General features: G+C 43.2%; 3 protein-coding genes across 3 annotated transcripts; all 3 read right to left on the reverse strand.

The window, feature by feature from the left end:
* Positions 1 to 3,806: 3,806 nt before the first annotated feature.
* On the reverse strand, positions 3,807 to 15,647 carry LOC119014517 (myosin heavy chain, skeletal muscle, adult-like). The gene is made up of 38 exons (XM_037089783.1): positions 15,447 to 15,647; positions 15,216 to 15,359; positions 14,956 to 15,112; positions 14,221 to 14,248; positions 14,016 to 14,130; positions 13,825 to 13,917; positions 13,348 to 13,411; positions 13,165 to 13,263; positions 12,979 to 13,082; positions 12,626 to 12,764; positions 12,415 to 12,533; positions 12,182 to 12,331; positions 11,925 to 12,095; positions 11,534 to 11,840; positions 11,381 to 11,451; positions 11,052 to 11,139; positions 10,540 to 10,657; positions 10,328 to 10,451; positions 9,943 to 10,079; positions 9,541 to 9,796; positions 8,958 to 9,200; positions 8,694 to 8,870; positions 8,457 to 8,602; positions 7,639 to 7,729; positions 7,155 to 7,544; positions 6,947 to 7,073; positions 6,748 to 6,866; positions 6,325 to 6,521; positions 6,058 to 6,241; positions 5,818 to 5,983; positions 5,618 to 5,742; positions 5,237 to 5,545; positions 4,963 to 5,166; positions 4,743 to 4,868; positions 4,464 to 4,634; positions 4,273 to 4,377; positions 4,067 to 4,162; positions 3,807 to 3,974 (listed from the first exon to the last, which is right to left on the reverse strand). Exons 1-38 carry the CDS (start codon positions 15,645 to 15,647, stop codon positions 3,831 to 3,833), a joined length of 5,805 nt encoding a protein of 1,934 aa, XP_036945678.1. The 3' UTR covers positions 3,807 to 3,830.
* A 4,311-nt stretch (positions 15,648 to 19,958) lies between these two features.
* Positions 19,959 to 23,542, reverse strand: LOC119014654 (protein SCO1 homolog, mitochondrial). Its single transcript, XM_037090022.1, has 7 exons — positions 23,169 to 23,542; positions 22,565 to 22,684; positions 21,553 to 21,643; positions 21,270 to 21,467; positions 21,093 to 21,185; positions 20,545 to 20,660; positions 19,959 to 20,441 (listed from the first exon to the last, which is right to left on the reverse strand). The coding sequence occupies exons 1-7, from the start codon at positions 23,337 to 23,339 to the stop codon at positions 20,307 to 20,309; spliced, it is 924 nt and encodes a 307-aa protein (XP_036945917.1). The 5' UTR covers positions 23,340 to 23,542; the 3' UTR covers positions 19,959 to 20,306.
* A 168-nt stretch (positions 23,543 to 23,710) lies between these two features.
* Positions 23,711 to 25,768, reverse strand: tmem220 (transmembrane protein 220). The gene is made up of 6 exons (XM_037090023.1): positions 25,412 to 25,768; positions 25,304 to 25,333; positions 25,157 to 25,217; positions 24,742 to 24,865; positions 24,468 to 24,527; positions 23,711 to 24,380 (listed from the first exon to the last, which is right to left on the reverse strand). The coding sequence occupies exons 1-6, from the start codon at positions 25,517 to 25,519 to the stop codon at positions 24,248 to 24,250; spliced, it is 516 nt and encodes a 171-aa protein (XP_036945918.1). The 5' UTR covers positions 25,520 to 25,768; the 3' UTR covers positions 23,711 to 24,247.
* Positions 25,769 to 26,649: the final 881 nt, after the last annotated feature.

The following is a 26,649-nucleotide window of genomic DNA, read 5'->3' on the forward strand; positions in this document are numbered from 1 at the left end:
CTCGTGTTTGATTCATAACGAACAGTTTAATCAGTGTGTTTAGTGTTATAATGTGGGTTTAGAGATGGAAACTGACATTGTGAGTATTAACAGGTATTAAACTACATGTAACTCTGTGTCTCTGTGATGTTTGTGACCTTCATGTTCATCCCGGATTCAGAACCACCTGCTCAGTCACTTCCAAGGCACCTTGCTTGGATTAAGTGGATTAAACTCCAGACGGATGTCAGGACAAAGTTGAAAATCACTATTTTGGAATGAAAATTAGAAAATGAACTAACTTTCTGCTATTTGGCCAATCAGATCGTTTGTTATTGGAGAATCCAACAGGAACTGTCTTTGGATTTGAGTTCTGTAATTCTTTTAGCACAACTGATAGACCTATAGCACCTTTATATTAATATAAAGTGGACATGAAACATAGATCGAGTCTTCACATCGTTAAAGTTGTTTCCGTGTCCGACAGTCAGTTCAGTGGAGGCTTATAAACGCCGTCAGTGTTGTCCTACAAAGAGCACAGCTGCTGCGATTAGCTTAATTCGAAACGAATTAAATAATTGAAAAAGTATTAGCTTTTCCACACACATGCGCTGCCTCGGCTTAACTCCAGCTTGACTCGGCACATCAGTCCGGCTCCATTACAACAGTGTCTTTAACTAATGATGCGCTTGGCCTGAGTTGTGGTGAAGGAGCGGCTGTAAATACTTTTCCTCCCCCCGTAAGACCTCTATCGAAAAATCAGGAAATAACACGACTGAAAGTACAGTGGATATCTTTAAGTACAGACAGGGACGGGCGAGAGAAACGAGGGTCGTCATGAGTTGGTGAACATTTCTGGAGGTTCGGCTCAACCTGGTGTTGTAAAACTAGCAACGTAAACCCAAATCAGCACTGCTCGGTGGCCAATCCGCTTCTATAAACTGTGTTTTGTTTGTTTTGCATCAACAATAACTGCTTCTCGCTTCTTGGAGTCACGGCAATTGAATTAGAGAAACAGCGGCGTATCATCTGCGTAATATTTACATTACAAAAGATTAATGATGTAGGTTAGTTGTGACTTTTACACAGTGAACACAAGTGGGACGAGAATGGAGCCCTGTGGCGCACCGCCAGCTGAGAAGATAAACGAACAATTAAAGATGCTGAACTCGATATCAAAGACAAGATTTTAATATTTTTGGACAAAGACCAAATCTTAATTGCGTATACATCAATTTTAGACTCAAACAGTTTTGTTGGACAAACATTTCACGTCTCTGCAACATCTCGAATGTCTGTCGTCCGTGCCAAGGTCAGCGATCGCCGGCCACCTTGAGGGAAGTCGTCTGGTTTGTCTGCTTGGTTCACAAATTAACACGCAACGCTGTGTTATACATGCGGCAGTGTGAACATCTCAGGCGGGTAGCAACACATGACGTGCCACATTTAGAATAAGCATGGGAGAGCGTCTGTAACCGGAGCGCTCATCATATTAGGGGGGGAGTGGTGCACGGGAGCAAGTGTGAAAAGCAGCTTGTCATCTTGAAATTACCTCCAATCAACTCTTTATATAAAGACGGAGTGAACGTTTACAAGGAGATACATGTTTCTACGAGAGTTTATCAGCTCATATGTGAAAATTATGTTTACTAATATCATCATTTTCCCCCCTGTTCTCCGTGTTGAGCCTGAATGTTGTGATGTTCTTGGTGTTCATTTGTCATGTTTGTGTACAACAAGCCTCCTTCTCCTTCAGGAGTAAATAACCCTGCAGTCTGACTGGAGCTGCTGACAGGCTGCTGGACCGTGTTCGTCCCGGCCCGTCCACTTATCGTCCCGTCTCCGCTGAGCAAACAACAACCTGTCAGCTCCTCAAGCACCACCCGTCCTCCTCGTCCTCCTCCTCCTCAGCGTCTCCTCACTTGGAGGTTACCTTCAGCACTCGTATGTACGTAACCCTCCTCTGCTGAAAGTCACACCTGCACCCACAGTAACTCTAACCCTGCTTTACAGGGATTTCTACAAATGTCACCAACGTACCAGCTGCTGCTGATAACTGCGGCGCTGACAGGAGGGAAAAAAGGCGGATTCTGACGCGGTCCGTTTGAACCGGCAGGCTCTCGTCTCTCAGCTGTAGCTGCGAGCCGACGCTAATGTGATTTTTACGGCTGTATTGGTGAATGACTGCAGTGTTAATGAGCAGATTTATTATTATTGTTGTTTAGCTAAATGACAGTGTGGCGATATCCTGTTAATTCAATCCATTCATTTCATGTCTGTATTTTTATTTCTCACTGCATATCTTAAATGTATTATTCCCTCTTGTAATCAACTTTACATTTTATTATCAGTCATATAATGTTTTTGTTGCGCAGTCTCAAATGTCTCAGCTTTATTATCATTTTTTTTTTTTTGACAGATTCAGGATGAGTAAACAAATAAAACTGGTTCTTGTGGGAAATAAACTCAGACTTTATTGTCTTTATTGATTCGGGAGACTTGGAACAACATGGATGAAGTGTCTCCATCTTTTGGCCATCAATTTTTATTGCAGGTACCAAGATGAGAGTAATGCAGACTCATTTCTGTAACAGACAGATCATTTTCTTTACTTTCTTGACCATTACATTCTAATAAATCACTTTTTCTTCCAAAATAAAAGCAGATCTGTTGAGTTTCTGGTTATATTCTTACATAACTGACTAAAACTCCTTTTGATAATGTGACGATCTGCAGCCAGCAGGACTAGCAGGATTAATTGATGGTGTGTTTATATGAATGATTTCCAGTAAAGTCTGGATGGATTTTGTGAGGCAGACAGACTTTAACAAAAGCATTTCTCTGTGTCTTTGTTGAGAACGAGGTTTTAGGTTCAGGTCAGCGGATAACTGCTGCGTCGACACTATTCCTGGAGCATGTTGAGCTGTCACTGTTTACTTTGCTCGGTGTCGACTGATCCCGGGATTAACGACGCAGACTGGGGACCAGATGCTGCATGTATGGCAAGAAACCCGTCTTCTCGTTTTGAACATCTTCAATCTGCCTTTACATAAATACAGATGTGACGAAGCTGAAATGTTTAGCTGTAGATCATCGAGTCCAGACTGACAAGACTTCATTCTCATAAACTTCTGTGCAGATTTCACCAGAGGACGAAGCAGGTGAGAGGGATCAATCGTTCAAAACCTTCCCATCAGCCTCAGATTTACTTGTTGCCACGGTAACAAGCTAAACTAAGATGAGCATCTCATTTGCAAGATTTGACGTTTTGCTTATTTTTTGTATGTTCATGTCGTCTGCTCGCGTTAAAGCTGCCGTTATTTAGTCAAAGACCAAATTTATAACAACATAATAAGGTATAAGATAGAACGACACCATGTTTGTTAAGGTGTGTTGATTTGTGATTACTTCCATAAAGACTCACAAGAGACGGATTTGTTTTGATCGGAGCTGCACAGGACGACACATCTGCATATTTTAATCCCATGTATGACTGAACATCCAAATACACTGATCATACATTTCCCATAATGCTTCTTGTTTTTGGCCAGGGTTACCTAAACTTAATCCAGATTACATCACTATGACATCATCATGGTTATTTTGCCCCTTTAAGGTAATAACGTGACTTTGTTCAGCTGCAACATTTCAGCTGCTTGGGTGACATTTTATTTTGGTGGGTCAGTTTTTCACATTTTTATTCATCACATAATGATTCTGCAAGACTTGACCCAATTCTTGGTTCCTGTCCTGTTAATTGCCTTTTTTAAATCAACGACACAACTGTAGGATAATAAAATTCTACCAAACCGATCATTTTAAAACCGACTGGATCAGCTGAAGGCAGGTTTCTACTCTCCTTTACCGACAACATCGCGGCTCTTCGCTCGTAATTTGTTCAGCTGCGATTCGGCGACGTCGGCTCGTTCCTCCGCCTCCTCCAGTTCGTGCTGCACCTTCCGAAATTTAGCCAGCTGCACGTTGGTTTGTTCCTCCTGCGCGTGATGGAAAACGAAAAAGGAAACTTGTTTTTATAGATTTCACATGAAGCAAACGTTTCACACAGTATTCCCGTGTGTTCGCTCACCGCCTCCTCACACTGACGCTTGTACGCTTTCACTTTGAGCTGCAGTTTGTTGACCAGATCCTGGAGTCGGGCCACGTTCTTCTTCTCCTCTTCACCCTGAGAACATTTTGAGGGATTACTCTCATTTCGTCTTCACATCCGAGCAGTTAAATCTCCTCCACAGACACAGTTACATAACAGGAAACACCTGTTTTTTATTTTTTTACCTGATAAGTGAGCTCTTTAATTTTCCTCTCATATTTCCGAACACCTTTCATCGCCTCCCCGCTGCGTTTCTGCTCTGCATCCAATTCATTTTCCAGCTCCCGGACCTTTAATAAAAAAAAACAGGCAATTTAAATCACTTTCATTCTATTTTTTCCTCCACAGAGTGATTTCCTCCGTCTTTGATTCGTACCTTGGCCTCCAGTTTCTGAAGCTCTTTCTTCCCTCCCTTCAGAGCCAGCTGCTCGGCCTCGTCCAGCCGGTGCTGCAGGTCTTTCACCGTCACCTCCATGTTCTTCTTCATCCTCTCCAAGTGAGCGCTGGTGTCCTGCTCCTTCTTCAGCTCCTCGGCCATCATGGCCGCCTGTATGCAAATGTGAACTCGCTGTGAAATTTAATCCCCACGACCGAACTTCAAAGTCCTGCTGCGGCTCGCTGAGATCACTCTCTGCAGTAAAGTTCAATAACTCACATCCATGATGGCTTTTTTGGCCTTCTCGTCCGCGTTCCTCGCCTCCTGGACGGTGTCCTCCATCTCTGACTGCAGCCGAACTAAATCAGCCTCCATCTTCTTTTTAGTGTTCAGCAGGCTGGTGTTCTGATCGTCAAACAACATTTTAAAAGGAGAAATTAACGACAGCTGTGAGAGGTTTCAGTCCACCATCATATGTATTTGATAATCGTCTCCTGACCTGCGAGTGCAGCAGCTGGACCCTCTCGTTGACGTCGATCAGCTCCTGCTCGGCCAGCTTGCGACTTCTCTCCGACTGCTCCAGCGCCGCCACCATCTCCTCGTTCTCGGCCATCATCAGGTTGTTGCGGCGCTCCGTGATGGCGAGTTGTTCCTTCAAGTCCTCCTGACTGTGGAGCGCCTCGTCCAGATGGACCTGGGTGTCCTGGGACAGAAAGCAGAGACTTGAAACGTTAAATCAAGTCCAGTATTTCAGTCTGATGTCCACAACAAACCTTCAGCTGCGCCTGCAGGTTCCTCAGCTGCTTGGTGGCCTCGGCCGCCTGCCGGTTGGCGTGACCCAGCTGGATCTCCATCTCGTTCAGGTCTCCCTCCATCTTCTTCTTCGCCCTGATGGCGTCGTTTCTGCTGCGCGTCTCGGAGTCCAGCGTGTTCTGCAGCGTGTCCACAGTTCTCTGGTGATTCCTCTTGAGCTGGTCGATTTCTTCGTCTTTCTCCGCCACCTTTCTGTCCACCTCCGACTTGATCTGGTTCAGCTCCAGTTGGAGGTGCAGGATTTTGGTCTCCTCGTGCTCCAGGGATGACTACACAGAGGAGAGCAACCATTAAAGCCATTAAACTCACAGTTTGATGCCGTTAAAGGACAAAATACAAACCTCTGCTTCCTCCAGCGCTGCCTGGGTGTCTCTCCTCTCCTGCTCCGCCTGCTTTGCAGCTTTCTCCAGCTCGTGGATGGTTTTAGCAGAGTGTCCGACTTGCTCGGTGATGTCTGTAATCTCCTCTGAACACACAAAGAGAAAACAGGATCAAAAACAAACATCCTCTCACCAGGAGTTCGCCCTCGGTGATTTCTTACCCTGCAGGTTTTTATTCTCCCTCTTCATGTTCTCCAGGTGATCCAGCGCCTCCTCGTACGAGTTCTTCAGCTTGAAGAGGTCAGTGCTCAGCCCTCTCGACTCTCTCTGGGAAACTTCCAGGTCTGACTGACTCTCCTCGTATTTCTGTTTCCACTCAGCCAGAATCTAACAGAGGAGGAGACAGCGTGAGCGATTACATCGGCCTCAACAAGAGAATCCGTTGACAGAAGAAGACACACCTTGTCAAAGTTCCTCTGCTTCTTGTCCAGGCTGGCGCAGGCTGCGTTCGACCTTTCCAGCTCCACCATGAGATCCTCCACCTCCGCCTGCAGCCTCTGCTTGGTTTTCTCCAGAGAGGCACATTTGACGTTTGCTGCCTCTGTCATCTCCTCGGAGTCCTGCAGCCGCTGGGCCAGCTTCTTCCTGTGGATCACAGATAAATTGTGTTAAAGCGTAAGAAACCCATCAGCACTGACTTCAAACGAAGACGCCGTGCTGTTTCTCACTTCGCCTCCTCGAGCTCTTCGGTCCGCTGGATGGCGTCCGTCTCGTATTTGGTTCTCCACTGAGCTACGTCGCTGTTGGCCTTGGAGAGGCAGCGCTGCAGCTCGGCTTTGGCCTCCTGCTCCTCCTCGTACTGCTCTCGGAGCAGCTCGCAGTCGTGTCGGGCTGACTGTAAACTGTGAGCCAGGGCGCTTTTAGCCTGAAAAACCAGAAGCATCCATAACGCTGGTTTATTATCTGAGTTAAAGATGTGAAAATGCAGCCAAATGTTCTCAGTGGAGGAAGTAGGTCAAGTCCTCTTATGCATAATTCTGCAGCAGGTTAAGGAAACTGGGGAAAATGTTAATATAACATATAAAATGTTCAAAGTTCCTGTTTAAGTCTTTGCTGTGACTGTGTATCGGATGTTGTCGTGTCTCTCAGACCTTAAATTCTTCGTCCAGAAGTCTCTTCAGCTCTTCGATCTGATGACTCCCGACAGATTTGGCTCTGTTCAGCTGGGACAGAGTGATCTCCTTCTCCTCCAGCAGACGAGTCAGTTCACCTGGTGAAGATAAAGATAACACAAACCTGACTTTGTGTCCACATTAGACACTTTTTGGTAACTTTCTTATGATTTCGTACCATTTTCAGTCTGCAGCCGAGCGCTCAGTGTGGTGAAGTCGCTCAGGGACCTCTGAGCTTCGTCTGCTTTGGTCTTGTACTCGTTCATTTGGTCCTCGAGGCTCCGGCACTGTTTCTCCAGATTAGCCTGAAACATCGAGCGTCCGTTATCACCTGCAGCTCACCTGATGACTGCGACATGGTCCATGGTGCTGCGGACAGTCGTTACCTTGCTCTTCAGGACGCTCTCCATGTTTCCCGCCATGTCGTCGATCTCCATCTTCAGCTCGCTCTTCTCCTTCTCCAGTTTCTGTTTGACTCTCTGGATGTTGTCGATCTGCTCGCTGAGCTCGGCGACGCTGTCCGCCTGCTTCTTGCGTAAAGTCGCGCCGATGGACTCGTGCTGCAGCGTGGACTCTTCCAGGTCGCGACGCAGCCTCTGGAACTCGGCGTCTCGCTTCTTGTTCATCTCGGCCTGAGCGGCGGTGGCTCCTCCGGCCTCCTCCAGCCTCTCGCTGATCTCCTCCAGCTCTCTGGACAGATCGCACCGCTGCTTCTCCACTTTGGCTCGAGCCGAGCGCTCGGCCTCGATTTCTTCTTCCAGCTCTTCGCTGCGAGCCTGCGGTGGGATCGTTTGAATTTGTGGGTTCTTAAAAGATTAAAGATTTAAAATGAAGATATTCAAATCTGCTCACTGTTGTTATAAATCCCACCTGAAGCTCTTTAATCTTCTTCTGTAGTTGGATGCCGAGCGCTTGCTCGTCCTCAATCTTGCACTGCAGGTGAACCAATTCAAAGTCTTTTCTGAAAAGAGTGAATTTAGTTTTCTCATTAGCGTAGAAAACAACTTTGCAACTGACACATTTCAATTAAATCACTGAATACAAGGTAACTACAGTTACTCAAAACACTGATACCACTCTCGTATCTGTTTGTTCAATAGGAGTCAGCAGCTGGTTAGCTTAGCTTAGCTTAGCATGACTGGAAATCAGGGGAAACATCCGGCCTGGTTTTGTCTCAACGTGTCTTTGTAACATATTTAAATCTGGTTTGTTTAACCTGTATGAGTTGCTAGGCAGACTCCAGACAGATGCTGTAACACCCACCTAGATCACAAATCATAGTTTTAATTCTCTGGTTTTTGTACATGTGAAACAAACAAGAAACTGCATAGTAATTAAATAATTATGATGGTGGCTGGCAATTGAGTTGCAGCTAGATGGAGCAGGCTAGCTGTTTCCACCTGTTTCCAGTCTTTATGCTAAGCTAAGCTAAGCTAAGCTACGTGGCTGCTGGACGTAAGAGTGTTCCTTTTATATAACTCTTTTCTTTCTGTTCTTGCATTTTAACACTAGGTTGCAGTTTACGCTGGTTGCCACTCGTTAAAGAATAGACCGAAGAAGATGAAGAAGAAGAAGAAGAAGAAGAAGAAGAAGAAGAAGAAGAAGCAGTAACTAGTTTGCTGGTTACTGCCACATATTCATGTTGGAGAAGAAGACAGACAGGAAGTCTAATTCAAACAACAACGTACTTCTTCAGCCTCTCTTCCATCTGCTGCCGGTCGTTCTCCAGGTCCATGATGGTGTCCTGCGACAGCTTCAGATCTCCCTCCAGTTTTCTTTTGCATCGCTCCACGTCTGCACGCACCTTCTTCTCCTGCTCCAGCGAGCCCTCCAGCTGCAAGAGGGATTCACGTAAACGAAAGAAACCGGACCAAGGAGATCCTGCAGACAACCGTGACGATGAATTTAAAAGAATGATTCCTTACGTCATCAACCTGCTGCTCCAACTTGATCTTCATCTTCATCAGGGAGTTGACTTTATCCTCCTCGGCCTGCAGGTCGTCTAACGTCTGCTGGTGCACCTCCTGCAGAGCTTTAATCTCCTTCGACGACTTCATCAGATTCTCCTCAAGAGTCGTGAGCTCCTCCACTAAATTCTTCACCTGAACACAGAAGCATTTATCTTAAAGTTAGCGAGCACTTAAATCCAGAACCAGTCTAAAAAAAAGGGGTGAAACCATCAGCGGCACCTTGTTCTCTGTGGCATATTTCTCCTTCTCCACTTTGGCGATGGTGAGCTCGAGGTCGTCGATGTCCCTCTTCAGCTCTGAACACTCGTCCTCCAGCTTCCTCTTCTTGGCGGTGATCTCGGCGTTGATCTCCTCCTCTTCCTCCACCCGCTCGGAGAACTCTTTGACTTTGGCCTCCAGGTGGATCTTGCTCTTAATCAAGCCTTCGCACCTCTCCTCGGCATCGCACAGGTTCTCCCTCTCCTTCAGAGCGACGACGCAGTCATGAATTATAACTTACTTGTAAGAAAAGTTGACTTTCTCATTCCTAACTTGTCAAAAACTGACAATATGAGATTGTTGGACGCTTGCTTTTGTTTTTATAACCTCGCCTGCTTGTATTCTAATCTAAATGTGTTGAATGTGTGTGTCTGCAGGGATCAATGACACTTCCTCTTATCTGACATCATTATTGATCATGTTGCTGCTGAATTTCATGGAAAAGGGATTTTAAAAAACCCTCTCGTCTCTCCTAATCTGCTCATCCGACAGCCTTGAATCGATACAAGCAGACCACTTTGTTCGACTCGAGGTGTTTACGTACCGCCTGGATCTGAAGGTTGAGGTCGTTCTTCTCCTGGACCAGCATCACCATTTTCTCCTCCAGCTCCTTCCTCCGGGCCTCCGACTTTGCGAACTCCTCTTTGAGTCTCGCGAACTCCTCTTTCATGTTCTGCATCTCCTTCTCGGCCTCGGCGCTGCGTAGCAGAGGCTTTATCTTGAAGAAGAGCTTCATCCAGGGCCAGTTCTTCACGTTCATGAAGGAGCGGATGTTGTACTGGATGATGAAAATCGACTCCCTGCAGAGAGAAAGAGCAAAACAGTGAAGATGATTAAAACTACATTTCCAAGATAATTCTCATGTCGCTCCACAGCTAGAAACTCCACATGTATAAATCTAAACTGAAGTTTGTAATATATGAGGTGAGGTGATCTGTCGGGGAACCTTTTCTTCGACATCTCTTTGAGCCTCAGCCTGGTGACGTAACCTCTGGACACGGCCTGGATACGAGTCATCAGCACCGCCAGGCGTTCGTCCCTCATCTCCTCCAGGAGGCCCAGCAGGCCGGCTTTGAAAAACACCTGACGGAAGATACAACATGTGGAGGAAATCACTTTAATACCAGTTGGGTTGATGGTTTACATACTGCAGTCTTAACCGGATGAAAAGTGTCGAATGGGAATCTAAACGTAGGATTAAAGATCAGACTGTTGTATTTCTTTGAGGTGGTTCAGCAGCTGATTCGTGCAGGATCTGTTGAGTCTGTAAGGAACTGTGTGGTTTTACTGTCTCATGTCTCTCAGATTGATCAGTTTGGTCTGAAAATCACCTTCGTGTATCCGAATCTGTACTGAGCGTGATCCACATCGATGGACGACAGCAGCTTCTCTGAGGCCTTCTTGCTGTCGATGAACTGGCCCTCAGGGATCGCGCTGGCGTTCAGGATCCTGTACCTGTGTCCGAGACAGACGAGGGGTCAGACAGTGTTTTGTTTTGTGTGTGTGTGTGTGTGTGTGTGTGTGTGTGTGTGTGGTGCATCACCTCTGCCTGAAGTCTCCGTACAGGATCCTGCTGGGGAATCCCTTCCTGCAGATCCTGATCCCTTCCAGCACGCCGTTACAGCGCAGCTGGTGCAGGACCAGGTGGTGATCCATGGACCCTACACGCACCAGATGTTTAGTGTTAAAGGAACAGTTCAACATGTATTAGAGCTGTTTAGCTTAGCAAAGCATGTAGAATGTGAACATGGCTGTCACGACATCAGGTTTTCATCACACGATTATTTACAGGAAATTAGTTTGCTGTGTTTTTGTCTAATTTATGGTAAATAAATAAGACTCAGTATACGAGTAGCGAGGTGGAAAGAGTCTGTGATCACATCTGTGCACAAATGAATTAAAATAATATTTACACTTAATGATTAGTGAATAAACATCCATATAAAATGATGCACAAAACATCCACAAGGCCGAAAATCAACTTTGTTTAATCAAAAAACTGAAGTGTGAACTTATACAGGTGTGAGGTTCATCGTCTCTGTGGTGTCGGCTCACCTGGTGTCTTGGTCTCATTGGGGATGATGCATCTAACAAAGTGAGGATGTGTAGATCTCAGGTTGGCCATCAGTTTATTCAGGTTCTCCTGCCGGAGGTAAACAGATCAGAGTCTCTAAACATGGAACAGGATGGTTCGGTATTTATTTATTTTAATTTTTGTGATGTGTGTCCATCTTTCCTCCTTAAAACGTGGAAGTCTGAATTCTTCTGAATCATGTGGAGGTAGTGAGTTTTGCTAAGACCCCGTATCATTCCCAGAACTACTGAGTAGATAATAAAACTTCACCACACAGCCACCAAACATCAGCGTTATCTTCGGTTTTTACCCTGAAGAGAGCAGAAACTGTCTGGAACGAGGAGCCCTTCTTCTTATAACTCTTCTTACTTCCGTCACCAGCTGCAGGAACAGAAGAGACACAACATGAAGAGTTTAGTAAACTACATATTCAACATAATATATCTGTGGTCTGTAAACTGACCGTCAGCTGAAGCGTACGTGGCGAAGATCTGACAGAGCAGCTTCACTGAGGCCTTCTGGTAAAGCTGCACCACGGTGTCGTTCAGCGGGTCCTTGTTCTTCTCCAGCCAGCCGCTGATGTTGTAGTCCACAGTGCCGGCGTAGTGCATGAGGGAGAAGTGGGCCTCTGCTTTACCTTTGCAGGGTTTGGGCTTCTGGAAGATGCTGTTCTTGCCCAGGTGCTGGTCGTACAGCTTGTTCTTGAAGGAGCCGTCTGTCGCCTTTGGAAACATGCACTCCTCTTCCAGAATGGAGAAAATGCCCATCGGCTGCAGGAAAGACAGAAGATCAGCCTCCACACGCCTGCTTCTACTGTTAATGCGAATATCTGTGTTTGTGAACAGGAAACGCACCTTCTCTATGAGCTCGATGCAGGCGGCCAGGTCCATGCCGAAGTCGATGAACTCCCACTCGATGCCCTCCTTCTTGTACTCCTCCTGCTCCAGCACGAACATGTGGTGGTTGAAAAACTGCTGCAGCTTCTCGTTGGTGAAGTTGATGCAGAGCTGCTCGAGGCTGTTCATCTGAAGGAGACAACAACCATTAGACAAATACAGACAAAGATTTTGTTTTATTTCACGTCGGTGTGATTTTTTTGTTTTTTTTTTACCTCAAAGATCTCAAACCCGGCGATGTCCAGGACGCCGATGAAATGCTGCCGTGGCAGTTTGGTGTCGAGCTGCTGGTTGATCCTCGTGACCATCCACAGGAACAGCTTCTCGTACACGGCCTTCGACAGAGCTCCCATCGCGTTGTTCACCTGCAAACGCGATCCTTTAATCTAACTTCTTCATTCAACGAGGTGTGCGCGTGTTTTCAGATGTAGGAACCTGTGGACTGTACCTGCTGAGGAGTCTGACCTTTGGTGACGTACTCATTCCCGACCTTCACTCGGGGATAACACAGAGCTTTGAGCAGATCGGCGGAGTTCAGACCCATGAGGTACGCGACTTTGTCGGCCACTAGAGGACGTGAATCACACACAGACATGTAAAGCAGGAACTGAAGAGTGTAGATAAGAAAACTTGTGACGGTTACAGCCCGGGTGTCTCACCCTCGGTGCCGTCAGGCTCCGCCTGCTCCTCCCGCTGCTTCTGCTTGAACTTCATGTTCCCGTTGTGCATCACAGCTCCGGTCAGCTTGTAGATGCCGATCTTCTCCTCCGTGTTGAACCCGAGGATGTCGATGGCACTCTGAGGAAGTGAAAGCCGTGTGATTACAACATGTTACATTAATCTAAAGTCTCCAGATCCGACTCGGACCTGCGAGACATGGAGGCACTTTTTTAACAGAATGTTTTTGTTCTCTGGTAACTTTTGTTTCATTATCTGTCCTCTGAATATCAGAAAATGTTCCCATTGATCGAGTGGCTTCTTCACACTGTGTCACATTTCTTTATCTACTCACGTCTGTGGCCATCAGCTCCTCCGTGTCGTCGATGCTCAGCACGGTGAGTTCTCCCTGGCTGATGAACGGGTAGTCGTACGGGTTGGTGGTTATCAGCAGCATCTCTGGAATAAAACAAGCATCAGTCTAAGAATTAAGACATTAAAGTCTCGTTATCAGATTCAAACCAGTTCAAAGTTTATTTACCGATTAACTCCGGCTTCTTGTTCGACATGATCTGATAGAAGATGTGGTAGCTTCTCTCTGCCGGCAGCTGAAACGTCACTCTGGATTTTTCCAAAAGGTCTAAATATATAAAACGACAAAACACAGTTTAAAACATAAATATGTATTTTTTCTAACACATGACACTGATTTAAGAAAACTTACATGTTTCAATATCAGCTGATGCCAACTTCCCCTTTGTTCCAAAGTGGATGCGGATGAATTTGCCCTGAAAAAGTTTAAATTAAATTACTATTAAATTTAAAATGTGAGTTAAAATATATGAAAATTACTCTTTTAGCTTTGTTTCCACGCTGTTTTGCAAATAAAGCACCAAACAAAAGACTATTTAAAAATGCTTATTAACATTTTAATCAGATGTGATTTTTAATATTTTGATATTTAATCATATTTACTATATATTTAGCATCTTATGTATCTTATCTGATCTGCTTTTATTTTTGGAAATTAACTTTCTTGTTCTTTTTTTAATTTCAAAATTAAAAAAGAGTTGATTATTGTGTTACATCATTATAACAAAGCTGTTTTCTTATTCTAGCAGTCACATTTTCTCCTTATCGAAGAGATAACAGGATTAAAATCCATAATCTTGGCGTCTCTCAGCTTCCGTACTGAACTTACGAATCTGGAGGAGTTGTCGTTCCTCACAGTCTTGGCGTTCCCGAAGGCCTCCAGCAGAGGGTTGGCCTGGATGATTTGATCCTCCAGATTCCCCTGGAAACTCACATCATGAGCTCAAATCTTAACATCTGTATAAAGCAGCTGTTTTATATCTAATTCATAAATCGTTATAAATCACAAGTGGACTGAACCTGCATTTTCCCAGCAGGCTGCTCTTTCTTGCTCGAGTCTCCGAATGATGCAATTGTTGCAAAGTACTGGATGACTCTCTTGGTGTTGACCGTCTTCCCGGCACCAGATTCTCCACTGGTGAGAAAAACACAACATGAGAGGAGCGAATGGGAGGAACGAATACGGAGGATATTTTATTTTAATGGAACATAAAGTCACACTTACGTGATCAGGATCGACTGATTCTCTCGATCTGTTCGAGGGAAAGAAAAAAAGGAGAATGTTGGTATATTTCAGCTGCGTTTCAGGAGCAAACATGTGTTTATTTTATACTTTATATTCAACATTTTTCAGTTTTTTGATCAAACTAATTGCCGTTACATTTCGTATGTTCTCGTTTCAGCCAGGAAACATAATGTAAACGTTAGTATCTATGTTTAAATTTCAGTTTTGTATTCTATTTTAATTATTTTTACACAGGAACATTAGTTTAGTTTGGTTTTAATCAGGAATGAATACATTTACATTTTACTGTTTTTAAATCTGTCAAGGTGCATTATGGGTAATCTTAACACCTCATTTCTACGTTGCTCTGTGTGTGTATATATGAGTCAAGCTGAAGTCCATGCAGTCCGAGCAGAACCGTGTGTCAAGTATATTGAAAACCTCTAATTCTTTGGATTTTGGACCGACGGGAACACAAAATAGCTAACTTCAGCAGCATATTTAGCTTAATTTGGTTGTATTTGAGTGCAAACCTTTAATGAAACATGGCCGGACACGACCACAGGACAAGAGCAAGAAGTTTTAAAAAGATTGGTGGAACTTTTTGAGGCAGTCTCTACAGAACAGCTGAGGCTGATTGGCGGTGAAGGTGAGGTGGTTCTGAGCGGCGCCGCTAGTGGTTGGATTACTTAACATCCATGCCGACGTGAAGGAAAAGGATCTTAGTGACTGCACCTGTGAGCATGAACTGGTAAGCGTTGTCAGAGATGGAGAAGATGTGCGGAGGCGCCTCCTGGCGTTTCTTCCCTCGGTACCCGGCCACCACCTCCGGGTTGTAGACTGGAAGCCACTTGTAGGGATTCACGGTCACGCAGAAGAGCCCGGAGTACGTCTGAGGATACACCAGAGGAGAGATAAACCGTCGTGACTAAAACTGGAGGACGAGTAAATCAAACACCTTCTCAAAGTCACAGAAAATACTGGAGAAGGTTTACGTAGATCATCCAGGCGGCGTAGCGCTCTTTGAGGTTGAAGAGGACGGCCGGCTCGTGGAGATGCGTCAGCAGGGCCATGTCCTCGATCTTGTCAAACTTAGGAGGGTTCATGGGGCGAATGTCATCCAGGTGAACTGAGACGACCTGGAGAGTGAATTCAAAACAGTAAAACACATGAGAATTCAACCACAAACCTGCACATTTTCTCTATAAATGACACAACACACCCACCTTTCCATCCTCGGTCTCCACGGTGACCTTGGATCCATCTTGGCTCCTGATCTTCCCCTTCACGTACTCCTGCTTCGGGTCCGGCACGAACACGGCTGTTTTGGCGTCGAACACCGTGTTCTGCGCCGCGATTCTCTCCCGCTCTGATTTGCGGAGATACGGGGCGGCAACCCCAAATATTTCCATCTCGGCGTCGCTCATTTTGTCTGCGGCGAGCGGAAACAAACAACGTGGAGTCAGAGAGAAAAATTCAAACAGACGGCGGTTACGGTTTGAGGACCAGACCAGAGAGAAGTGATGAAATGTTTCGAATAAGGTTCCTCGCTCTTGTTTCAGACGGACACCGCAGACATCACTCGCTCCGACGAGGCTTCAGCAGCTTTTATAGACGATGCTCGGGCCTGTTTCATGGCGCCTTCGTCTCCTATATTTGGAGATCTGGCTTCTACGCCACCTTGGAAAAGTCAAGTATGCCCACTTTGTATCCCGAACTGTCTATGTATAGCTGTATTGTGTCACTTTTAAACGGTTTCAATTGTGATCCTTCAGACTGTCCATTAAAAAGCAATGAATGCTAAGGACGACAGCTTAGGGGGGCTTACGGTCCCGACACGGCGCGCCTCATTTTCTGGGATCAGGGAAGATTAGGTCTGTTAGGACCGTCGCTGAGATTCTGGCGTTGGCTGTCTGGAGAGCAGAACGGGTCACACACCGCTGTTTGGGGTTTGTGTTGGAGGGTTGACGGGCAACATTTAGCACATTCCAGACAGGACCGCCGCTATTAAGCCAGAGTCATCAGAGATTATTTGAAGCATATTCATTTATGATGTGTGATATCAGTTTCTGCTCGTTTTGTTTTTTTTTTTTCAGTTCGCTGCTGTTGTTTATTGTTTGTGATTTGTTTTGTTTGATTGTTTTGGCTTCAGATTTGACTAAATCCGTCACATTTACATCATATTAATGTCAATTTATGTGTATTTTTGCTGTTAAATGAGGCGTTTAATTAACAAAGGCCAATCAAAATACATGCTAATTGATTTCAACACTTAGTATTTGGTATCTGACCAGTGAGGGATGATGGATAACTGCTCCGTGGTGTTGGATCGTCCTCCACTTTGGTCCGGACCTGATAGTTCTTCTACTCTTTGATGGATTTCCATTAAAGTGATGATCTCAAGATAACAAAATGAATCCTAAAAGTTTGTTCAGACATTCATGGGAACACGAAAAAGAATCCAATGTCGACATTTGTGGTTCAGACATTCATGTTCACGACAAACTGTAAAAAGTCTGGTGACTCTTCGACTTTTAATTCAACGCCACCAGCAGGTGGAAGGTTCAGTTTGACTGATACTTTGGTTTATGACCCAAAATCTGTAAAACTGATGTCGAGCTGCGTGTTGTGTTTATTACTAATTGGCAAACGCGCCTTCAACAGTGTCTCCGCAGCAAAGCCACATCCACAACTAACAAGGTTAACAATAAATCCAGCATAGCTCCGCAGATCCATCCCGAATCCTCCGAGTGCGTTTCTATTAACGTGTCTCAGTCGCTAAAGTCAACATAGCACCAGTCTGTGATCAGATCCTCGCTCCGTGTTCTCTGGAAGCTTTGCTTATTGGGTTTTATTTTCAGAGAGCAGTGGGTTTATTCTCATCCTGTGAGAAGTTTTTTTTCCTCTCTGGTCTGATATCAAGAGGTAAATTAAGCTTGAATTTTCAGATAAACTTCAGATCGAGCGTGCAGAAGCAGAAGAGTCGACATGAATGGATTTATTTATTTAAACAAATGAACGATGAGGTGTGGAGACAAGTAACATCTATAAAGCGTGCCCTGAGTAATATGTTGATTTAAAGGTAATTACCCAGATAGGTTGGGTGCCTAAACCAACAACTAACAAAACTTCAATCAACAAGCTGAAGAAATCAAGCGTGAATCTACGTCTGCACACAAACACGCGTTTCTCAACAATTTTCACAATTCCTCATCCGAGCAGAGGAAACGATGAGGTATTCTGGAGGGAAGAGCTGTACAATGTGGGCATTTTGTCTGGCAGTGCATCACAGACAGTCTAATTGGTGCTGATTTAATAGCCTCTTAATGTCACTTGAAGGTCTGGCAACAGCTGCGATTATAATTGGCTCTTGGGCAGACAAGCGTGACCCGGGCAGGCGGACCAGCGCTACAGACTTACAGTACGCCGACCCGCCACTGAGTGTGTGGACGTTTGAGTGCGAGGAGGCCAAATCAAGGGTCACAGGACAAGAAAGAGGGGAGGCGGAGAGAAAATCCCCATCAGCTGGTTGTGTGGGAGGAAAGGCCGATGCGTCACCCTCCCAGGGGGGGAAAATAGATCTGACGACGGGGGCATCTGCACGGGATTACGGGGTCAACGGGAGAGACGAGGACCGGCCCGGGAGTAAAGCTACTGAGAACCACACACAGGGATAAATGTCTGGAACTCTCAAAGCAGATCCAAAAATATGAAAAACATCTAATCGTGTTGGGTTACTTTTAGTCACAGAGCAAGATTCAAATGTTACACACCACACCCGCCATCGATCTGGAAAAGGTCGGTGGAGCCTGAAGGCCTCGCAGATCAATCGAGCTGTCGATTCAAATGCATTTTAGTTTAGTTCCTGCAGTTTTCATTTACAAGGCGCCTGAAAGGTGTTTATAAGAGGAGGGAAAGATATGATATAGATGATAAAAATCCACCTGTGATCCTGCTCAACCCAGAGTCACGGCAGATCATCAAGTACTGATCAATTCAGTCAGTAAAATTCACTGTACGCTTTTTTTTTAAATGACATTCAACATATTTAAAATGGAAAATTTGCATCCTAGAGTTTGACAAAAAATGCCTGAAATCAGGTTTTAATCTCAAGAGATTTTCATTTACGATTTTGTTCTATGTCATAAAATATGAATTTACACTCCACGTTTGAATCCAAAGCATTTATGTGTTTTAAAAAACACGGATGCTAATGAGACAAACAAGGAGACTCGTCCACACAAACACAGATATTAAAGACATTTTTCAGATTTAAACTCTTCCACACTTATTCCATACTACTTATTATATTGTTATCAAATCAGTGCTACTTATACAATGTTTAAGCATTAACCTGTGGCTGATAATAGCCACAACAGCCACTCCCTTGCTAACGTTACGTTAGCTTGCTAATTTCAGGATATAAATTGTTAACCAGTGAGTGTTAGAGATGCTGGTGTTAGCATTACCAGACAGAAGCAAGCTAGCTGTTTCCACCTGTTTCCACTCTTCCTGCTAAGCTATGCTAACCAGATCCTGGCTGCCAATATAAGAGTGGTACCGATATTCTTCTCAAATTCCAATAAGTATTCCCCAAATGTTTTTCCTTTTATTTAAGTGACTTTTTAGTGCAAACACACCACATAGTCTCATCAAACCCTCCTCAGTCTGCAGCCTGTTATATAGTTAGGAAACATCTAAGTGCTATCAAAGCCAGATAAAGTCCTTAAACCTGGTTTAATGTCTTTATCTGATCTGATCTTTTAAGTGTTTATTAAAATCACCCTTAATTAAAACATTCAGGATCATTGTGTTGTTTGGAGCGAATGCTTGGAAACAATCCGACTAAAGGAGAGAGGCGACACTGAGGAGGTTTTATAAAAATAACTTATCAATCCAGAAATCAATTTGTTTTCCATTTTGAGAGCCGCATGTGGCGGCGGTCGGAGCTGGAGGGCCTTTCTCCTCCTCCAGGAATGAGCGCGGTGTCTGTCTGAGAGCCGAACAACTGCTGTGTTTGCTTTTCTAATCTGATTTCTAAAGGAGGAACGCGACAGGTGTGCAGGCACAGGAGATATTAATAAATCGATACCGGCTGGAGGCAAGTTCAGGATGGAGTAAATGTGATGTTCCTCAGAACACGACAGGTTATTAAATATGAATATATTTTGATTAATGTAATAATCTGAATACTTCCTCTGTGTTGTTTTTCAGTCATCAGCCTCTAAAAGATCAAAACAACAGCACAGCATTACTCAGATGATTTGTAGTGTAGCTTCTGGCTAATGTCAGCTAAAGTTAACAAACTTCAGATATAACAATCATTACTTTATAACTCTTTTCTTTGTTATTCAATGTTTTAACATTTAGTATTATCCTGTAAATGCAGCCCTGCTGTTGCTAACAGGATGTTAGCTTGTTAGTTGAAGATTAATCCGATGATATGCTGCAGTCATTAACAGACATTTTTTGATTTTTTATGTTGTTTTACATGTTGGTTTCTGTGTGGATTAAAGCAACGTTATGTAGAAATTGACAGTTTTGAGAACAGATGCAGTCTGCTGTGGTTTCTTTCATGCTACAACCACCAGGAGACATTTTTAAAATTCCTGTAGGCCGTCAGTTACTTCGTTTGTACGTCATTAATGCATTTTAACATATTGATAATAACCGTGTTTTTATATCACAACAAACACAGTAAAGCCTGTTGAGCACAAAAAAAACATCTGAGGCAGAGAGGCATTTTTATATTTTATCACAAAATCAAAATATTCACTTCATTTACATCATTTGTCCTCGTGTGTTTCCAGAAATCAAGAGATGAGGAGCTGAAAGGAGCCGATGTGTACAATTATTTTCAAGCGGTTAAATTACATCCATTCAGCAGCAGCAGCGTGAAGTGTATTATGGGTAATTACAGATCGGGCCTGTTTTTCTTCTGCACGCCACTCTTCGACAGGAATGTTACTGCAGACAGTCAAAAATAAATACAGCACAGGAAGCCAATGTAAGGTGGCAGTGAGTTAAATCAGAAACGCAGAGGACAGAATCCGTCAGTCCGCGGCAGGTTTTCATCGGGCTGCTGCTCACTTCTTGTTCTTGTACTTTCTCATGTGTGCCGCTATCGAGTTGGCGATCTCCACGTTTCTTTTATTCTGTCCAAAGTACTCCACAAACTCTCCGTCAGGTCCGACGAGGTACATGATGATCGTGTGATCCACCTGGAGACAACAAGAGGTGAATTTCAGACAGAGATATTTTCCTTGATTTGCTGCGTTGTTATGACAAGTAGGATGAGAAACATCAGAGCAGTTTGTAACTCACGATGTAGTCGTTGTCTTCGTCTCTTGGTCCCTGACTGTAATAAACTCTGTAGGCTCTGGAGACCTCCTCGATCTGAGGTTGTGTTCCCGTCAGGCCGATCAACTTCGGGGAAAACTCTGAAAAAGAAATTATGCATACATTTGATTAGAACAATCCATCACATGCAGCAGTTCCAGCATGTCGGTTTGGTGCTTTAAGCTGTGGCAGCGTTTAGTTTTAACTTTCAAACATCTTCAGTACTTGATGCTCCGCCTGTTGACTGACTGTCTGCAGTTTGATTTTGGGGATGAAGGCCTGAAATAACTCATTGAACCACCTGCTTCATACAAATGTCTCAGTTTGCGCTCAGATAACAATTGACCTGATTGAGCTACAGCAGCTGCATTAACAGTGTGAATGTTGGTATTTTTCTCAGGAAAAGAAAGAAGACTTTAGAGAGAAATCATCCTCACGTCTTCTGATTCAACCTTATTGATGAACCACAGTTTTACTCCATACAAGACAGAGAATGCAGACAGAGCTTCAGTCAGGTCATTTGGTATTTATACCTTTCACATACGCAGCCATGGCCTCTGCTGTGTCCCTTTCAGGATCGATGGTGATGAGGATGGGCGTGATGTTTGGAATAGATGATATTTTATCTGTGGAAAACATGAGGAATAACATGTTTAAGAAAAAGAAGCTTCTGTTTCATGTTTTATCATCATAACAACTGTTTTATTTACCTATTTCGTCGACCACTTCGATCATCTTCTCTATCTCGTCCGGGCAGATGTCGGGACAGTGAGTGAACCCGAAGTAGATGAGGACCCACTGGCCGAGGAAGTCCTCGCTCTTGGTGGGCTTGTTGTTGTGATCGACGAGCGAGAACGGACCGCCCAGCGCCGGCCGGCCGATCGATTTGGTTCGTTCTTTTTCGATCACTACAACGGTTAACAAATAAGAGATGTGTTTATCTTATCAACTCCACCTTCATGTGCTCTGCACATCAAGCTGTGAATTACTCACATTCTTCTTTTTCTTTCTTGAAGTATTTCATCGCTCCGAGCAGAGAGCCTCCGATCGCAAATGTTATTGCTAAAGACTTCCATGTCACCGGCTGTAAAGAGGAGAAACAGCAAAACAAAATGAAGGAGGAATGTTTAAGACTGCTTTAAGACTCGGGTTTATTTATACTAAAACCTGCTAATGGATCTCTTTTCTCTTCCCAGACTGCCTGAAGCGGTCGTTCAGATAATGAAGAGATTTTCCTCTCTAATAAACTCTGAGGAGGTTTTATTGAAGGTGAGAACATAATGTGATTATTGAAGGTGTTGGAATAAACTGTCAACACCTCCTCCGTAGTCAGAAAGACACCTGATGGTTATTCATGTAATTACACTGCTCAGTTGTCTGATATTAATTATTTAATCAAGAAATAATTCATTAGGTTCCACCTGTTAAATATTTTAATAATTTGTGACTTTAAGTTGTGATTTTTTTCGAGTTTATTGATATTTTAAATGTGGTGACCCCAATTACACCTGGTAACAGAGGTGATCAGTATCATTCAGGTCATTTATGTTAAGTAATGATTATACATCCATACTGTGTCATGAAAGGGCCAACAAGTGCATTCTTCAACAGAACTTAGTGGAATATGAATGCAATATAGGGTGGAAATTAAAATTTAACAGTAAGAAATAACAAATAAACAAATATACGGATGTATAGAATTTGCCGAATTCACGAGAGAGGGCAAATAATTAAGAATTTGACATAGACAGTGTTTCGTAAGGTTTGTTAAGCTTTCCTAAACCCTGAACCCAACAAAATTACATGATTTTTAAAGGGAGGCTGGGGCTGATTTTCCTGACACTTAAAATTTGACAGTTACAGGCTTTTCTATGGTGGACAAAGATCCAATCTCTCTAAGAAAAGTGCTCCCTCACTCACTTCAGACACCCTCTTCACTCTGCAGCCTTTAAATCTGACAATACTTTACAAACTTTCCACTTTCAACCTAACTTTCGACACTTACCCCAGACTTCTTGACCGTCTTTTCTTCCGATTTAGGCGGTGGAGGCAGTGAGGAGAAGGTTCTGGAGTGTTGACACAGCCTCTGAGCTGTTCTGCAGTTGTGCCACTGATTCACATTCACCTATTAATCAGCAAACACAGGACAAAGACTCAGATCACAATATCTCTAAGCTTTGGTGGCCAAAACACTTGACAGCACCTAGGCATTACGCCAAACTCCATTCAAACATTTGCATATATAAAGTGGCGTTGCATTATGGGAGGAGAGGTAGTGTAACTGGAGATGTTTTCTAAATCATTAAATATTTACAGCTACTTCGGCAAGTTTTTCAACAAGATCTTAGGTGTAATATGATATTTTGACATAAAAATACAATGACATGCTCGAGAGAAAAAAAATACAGGTTTTAAATATATGATTGGGCTGACATTACCGTTACATGATGTCAGGCACGTACGCCACACTGACATTGATTAGCCATACAAGTCGCGTTTTAACAGCTAAGAAACGTGGCTCAGCTAGCTAGTAATGCGTTCGCTAAATTGACGCTTTTCTAAATGGAGTTTGGTGGTAGAGATGATATCAATGTCTGTCTTTGACCTACCAGGCAGCAGTGGACTCTCAGCGGCGACGGTGTGTGTTTCAGTCCAGCTTCTCTCCGTAAAACAGTGTGTGAGAGTCTGACAGCTCGTGTCTGAGTACATCTCTGTAAGACTTTAACGTGACCGTGAAGCAGCCGGCAGCCCAGGCTGTGATATAACGCTCTCTGAGCCATGTTTGGACCTTGACAGAACCGCTGCGGGAACAAGGAAGCGGCTCCAAGTTTATAAAACGTGAAAAGTGAAGGGAGACATCGGCACACAAACTGCTGCTCTGGGGTCAGTTCTTTATATTCGTGTTAGCTTTAAAATGGCTGATTGTAGACGGATAGGACTGTTCTCAGATCAGCAGCCATGGAGCTGTTACTAAACACAGGAAGTGACGTAACACTCCTCTTCTTCTTCTTATTCTTTCAGTTCCTGTGCTCTCTGCTGCTCCCTGGCGGTCACAAATATCTTGTTTTAAATGCAAAAATCAACGTAAGCGCTTTAAGATTCCGTTTTATTTTTATATTATTTATACATTTTACTTCATTTGACAGATCAAGCCAATTAAAAAATATGTGTATTTGTTTTACAATCAACTAAAATATATATAAAAAAACATGTATTTATATAGAGCTTTAAAGAGAAAGACAGAGCTACGGTAACACTATAAAAACAATCATTAATACATTGGCACATTTACAGCTGATTAAACTATTGTTAACAGTTATTTGACTGTTTATAATGTATATGAATCATCAATCATATCATTTAGCAAGAAATTGTTTATGGTTAAGTTTACTAACCCCAAGAATTTGCAAAAAACATATTTATAAAGCATTTAATTTCTTGTTTAATAAACTGTAAATCTACCATTTATTAACAAGGGTTATACAAAGTGTTGCCAGAGTTTGTAATACTTATGCAACAGATTGTCGATGAAACAAACATCTTTAAATGACACAATTTCAAAGTGACTAGCTGTCTTATGATATTACAACAGGTTCATTCAAGCAGCATATTTGGTTCAGGATTTTCAGTCAAAGAACAAAATGAAGGGAATGTTTAATCACCCCAAAAACAGGCAGGACGTTGATGTTTAAATTGCAGTTTTACAATGTGAAGGCCAGTTTGATCTCAGCTCCTTGTTGACGTAGTAGTACAGCCAGGCCACAAAGGGGAAGACTGTGATGGCAACAGCTGTCGAGACTCGGAGCATCCCGACTGGAGCCCTGACAGAGAAGAGACGGATAGAGTTTATTAGTGGGAAAAGAGAATAAAGATTTGAAAAACATCTCCTGGTCACGTCTCAATTTTACCTTCCGGAGTGGCGACACATGAGGAGCCAAACAAGCGTCAACATGAGGCCAGAAAATTCTCTGAAAGGGTGAAAAGATTGAAATTAAATGCACGTTATTATTTTTATCCAAAACACTGAATTTTAATGAGATATTTTAAACACTTGGTCAGTAGATAAATTCATTATTTAAGCCTATACCCATCTAGATTTACACGTTGTTCACTTATCAAAGAGCTCTACACTATCACCACAGTGTGGCAGACTCCACGCCTTCTTTAAGTAGGACGGTGTACCTGCCCTCCTCCTGTTGGAAGATGTGTGTGACTCTCTCTTTATAAAGTTTCCATCCCAACATGGAAACAACAGCGCTGGAAATCATCACATGGAGGTCAGCGACACGCCTCCAGGGCAAAGTCTCTGCAGAGATGACAAGAAAACATGCACAAACAAACGTACCAATCAGCTCTGCAGGTTTTTATCTGAACAATGAGCTTTACTGAGCTGTACAGTCGTGATTAAACCACTAGATGGCGCCATAAGCACTGGGAAATAAGCATGGAGAGTTCAACAGTCTGGGAAGTGAGTGTGGAAAACAGGAAAATGCAGACAGGAAACTCTCCTGAAAGTTAAATTCTAATTCCTGACATGCAGTCCATCGAGTGAACAGACACTTCAACCATCAGTACAGATCCAGACTTCTCTCTCTACCTGTCACATGAGAGCTGAAGCCAATAAACACACACAGGACTGCAGGGACACCATAACCCACCTGCAACACAAACACACATCTGTAAATAACACATCACATGCATTTAAAAAATAGATTACTCGCATGCGAAATTATTTGAATCTCACCATCCATAACCCTGCATCTGGATCATTGATCTGAAGTAAAAACACAGAGTTATTCCTGGTTAGTGATCCGGAGTTAAGAGCGTGCAGGTGCTGAAATCAAACGCTCACCTGAACATATGTGGCCAGAGCGAAGAATAAAGACATGAACACGTTGCAGACTCGCCAAATCACAGAAAGCCATGACTCTGACTTCTTCTCTTTACAAACTTCCCCCATCGCTGTTGCTGACCTTTCACTTCCCCGCCCGGCCAAGCGGGACGTAACGGTATATGAAAACAGGCGCTTTTCCGGTTATGTACACCAGTGAGGGTTTGTTTGATATTATCTACGACTTCTGCCTGTTTCACTGACACGTTCACACTTAAAACCCGAATTATTTAATTATTTAATCAGAATAGACGGATGATCTATTGATGTTTATCATTTTGGGAGCGTTTATTTTACTGACGTTTTCTTCCCGGACTGCTCCGTGCAACAAAACGAACGCAGTTCCGCCCGACCGCAGTGACGTCAAGGTAGCCATAAGGCAGTCAGAAGACTTCCGATAAATCTTTACAAAATAAAATGAGTGACTGTAAATTTTAGTAGTTCTGTTAATTGCTTGTAAAACAAATAAATAATTAACCTACAATTGATATGGTCCCACACATGTTTTATTTATTTACTTAATCTTGATTTATCTCTTAAATATTTTAACTTTTCGACTTGTTACTAATCTTACGTTAAAGATTTTACTGACTTTTATTTCATTTCTTTTTTACTGTATTTTTAAATTCTATTTTGAATATGATACAAATGACATACCTATGTTTATATGCTGTATTTAAATTAGATCATACAAATTCACTGTAAAACATGCATAGATATTGTAAATGTTGATCAAAATGAAATCGTTTTTTTTTTAATTTAGCCCAAAATCACAATCACATTGCCTCGGGGGGATTTAGAATCTACACAGTGAATGAACTGATGACTTGCAATGCCTTAAATGTATGTAAATGCAAGATAAATCTACATACGATTCCTGTATGGTATGTCACATTCTTTTATACTTATCACTGGCTTTAAGAATGCAGAGACAAATATACCACACAGTAATATAATAGAATGACTCACTTTATTGTCTCTCAAGGGCAGAACATTTATCTTTGTCACATTACTGTACACACAACAAACACCATGCATCAAATCATTTACATCACAGCTAACATTTATCTATCTATCACTAAAACACTTATTTGTTGTAATATTCTCTCGTGCATCACTACAGTCGAGACCCCAGTGTTTTTTGGTTATTACTGATCTTTCTGATGATGTAGATGTTTCATGAACTATACAAATGTCCT

The sequence above is a fragment of the Acanthopagrus latus genome, chromosome 23 (genome assembly GCF_904848185.1).
Source record: "Acanthopagrus latus isolate v.2019 chromosome 23, fAcaLat1.1, whole genome shotgun sequence".
Taxonomy (NCBI): Eukaryota; Metazoa; Chordata; class Actinopteri; order Spariformes; family Sparidae; genus Acanthopagrus; species Acanthopagrus latus.

Coding starts and splice junctions, on each gene's coding strand:
- LOC119014517 (XM_037089783.1), bottom strand. CDS start 15,647: ATGAGCGACGCCGAGATGGAAATATTTGGGGTTGCCGCCCCGTATCTC. Junction 4,869..4,962: donor TCCAGCTGCTGCACTCGCAG/GTCAGGAGACGA, acceptor TTTGACGATCAG/AACACCAGCCTGCTGAACAC. Junction 4,635..4,742: donor CCAAAAAAGCCATCATGGAT/GTGAGTTATTGA, acceptor ATTTGCATACAG/GCGGCCATGATGGCCGAGGA.
- LOC119014654 (XM_037090022.1), bottom strand. CDS start 23,339: ATGGCTCAGAGAGCGTTATATCACAGCCTGGGCTGCCGGCTGCTTCAC. Junction 21,186..21,269: donor CGAAGTGGTCGACGAAATAG/GTAAATAAAACA, acceptor TGTTTTCCACAG/ATAAAATATCATCTATTCCA. Junction 20,442..20,544: donor ACGAAGACAACGACTACATC/GTGAGTTACAAA, acceptor TGTTGTCTCCAG/GTGGATCACACGATCATCAT.
- tmem220 (XM_037090023.1), bottom strand. CDS start 25,519: ATGGGGGAAGTTTGTAAAGAGAAGAAGTCAGAGTCATGGCTTTCTGTG. Junction 25,218..25,303: donor CAGATGCAGGGTTATGGATG/GTGAGATTCAAA, acceptor TTTGTGTTGCAG/GTGGGTTATGGTGTCCCTGC. Junction 24,528..24,741: donor TTCCAACAGGAGGAGGGCAG/GTACACCGTCCT, acceptor TCACCCTTTCAG/AGAATTTTCTGGCCTCATGT.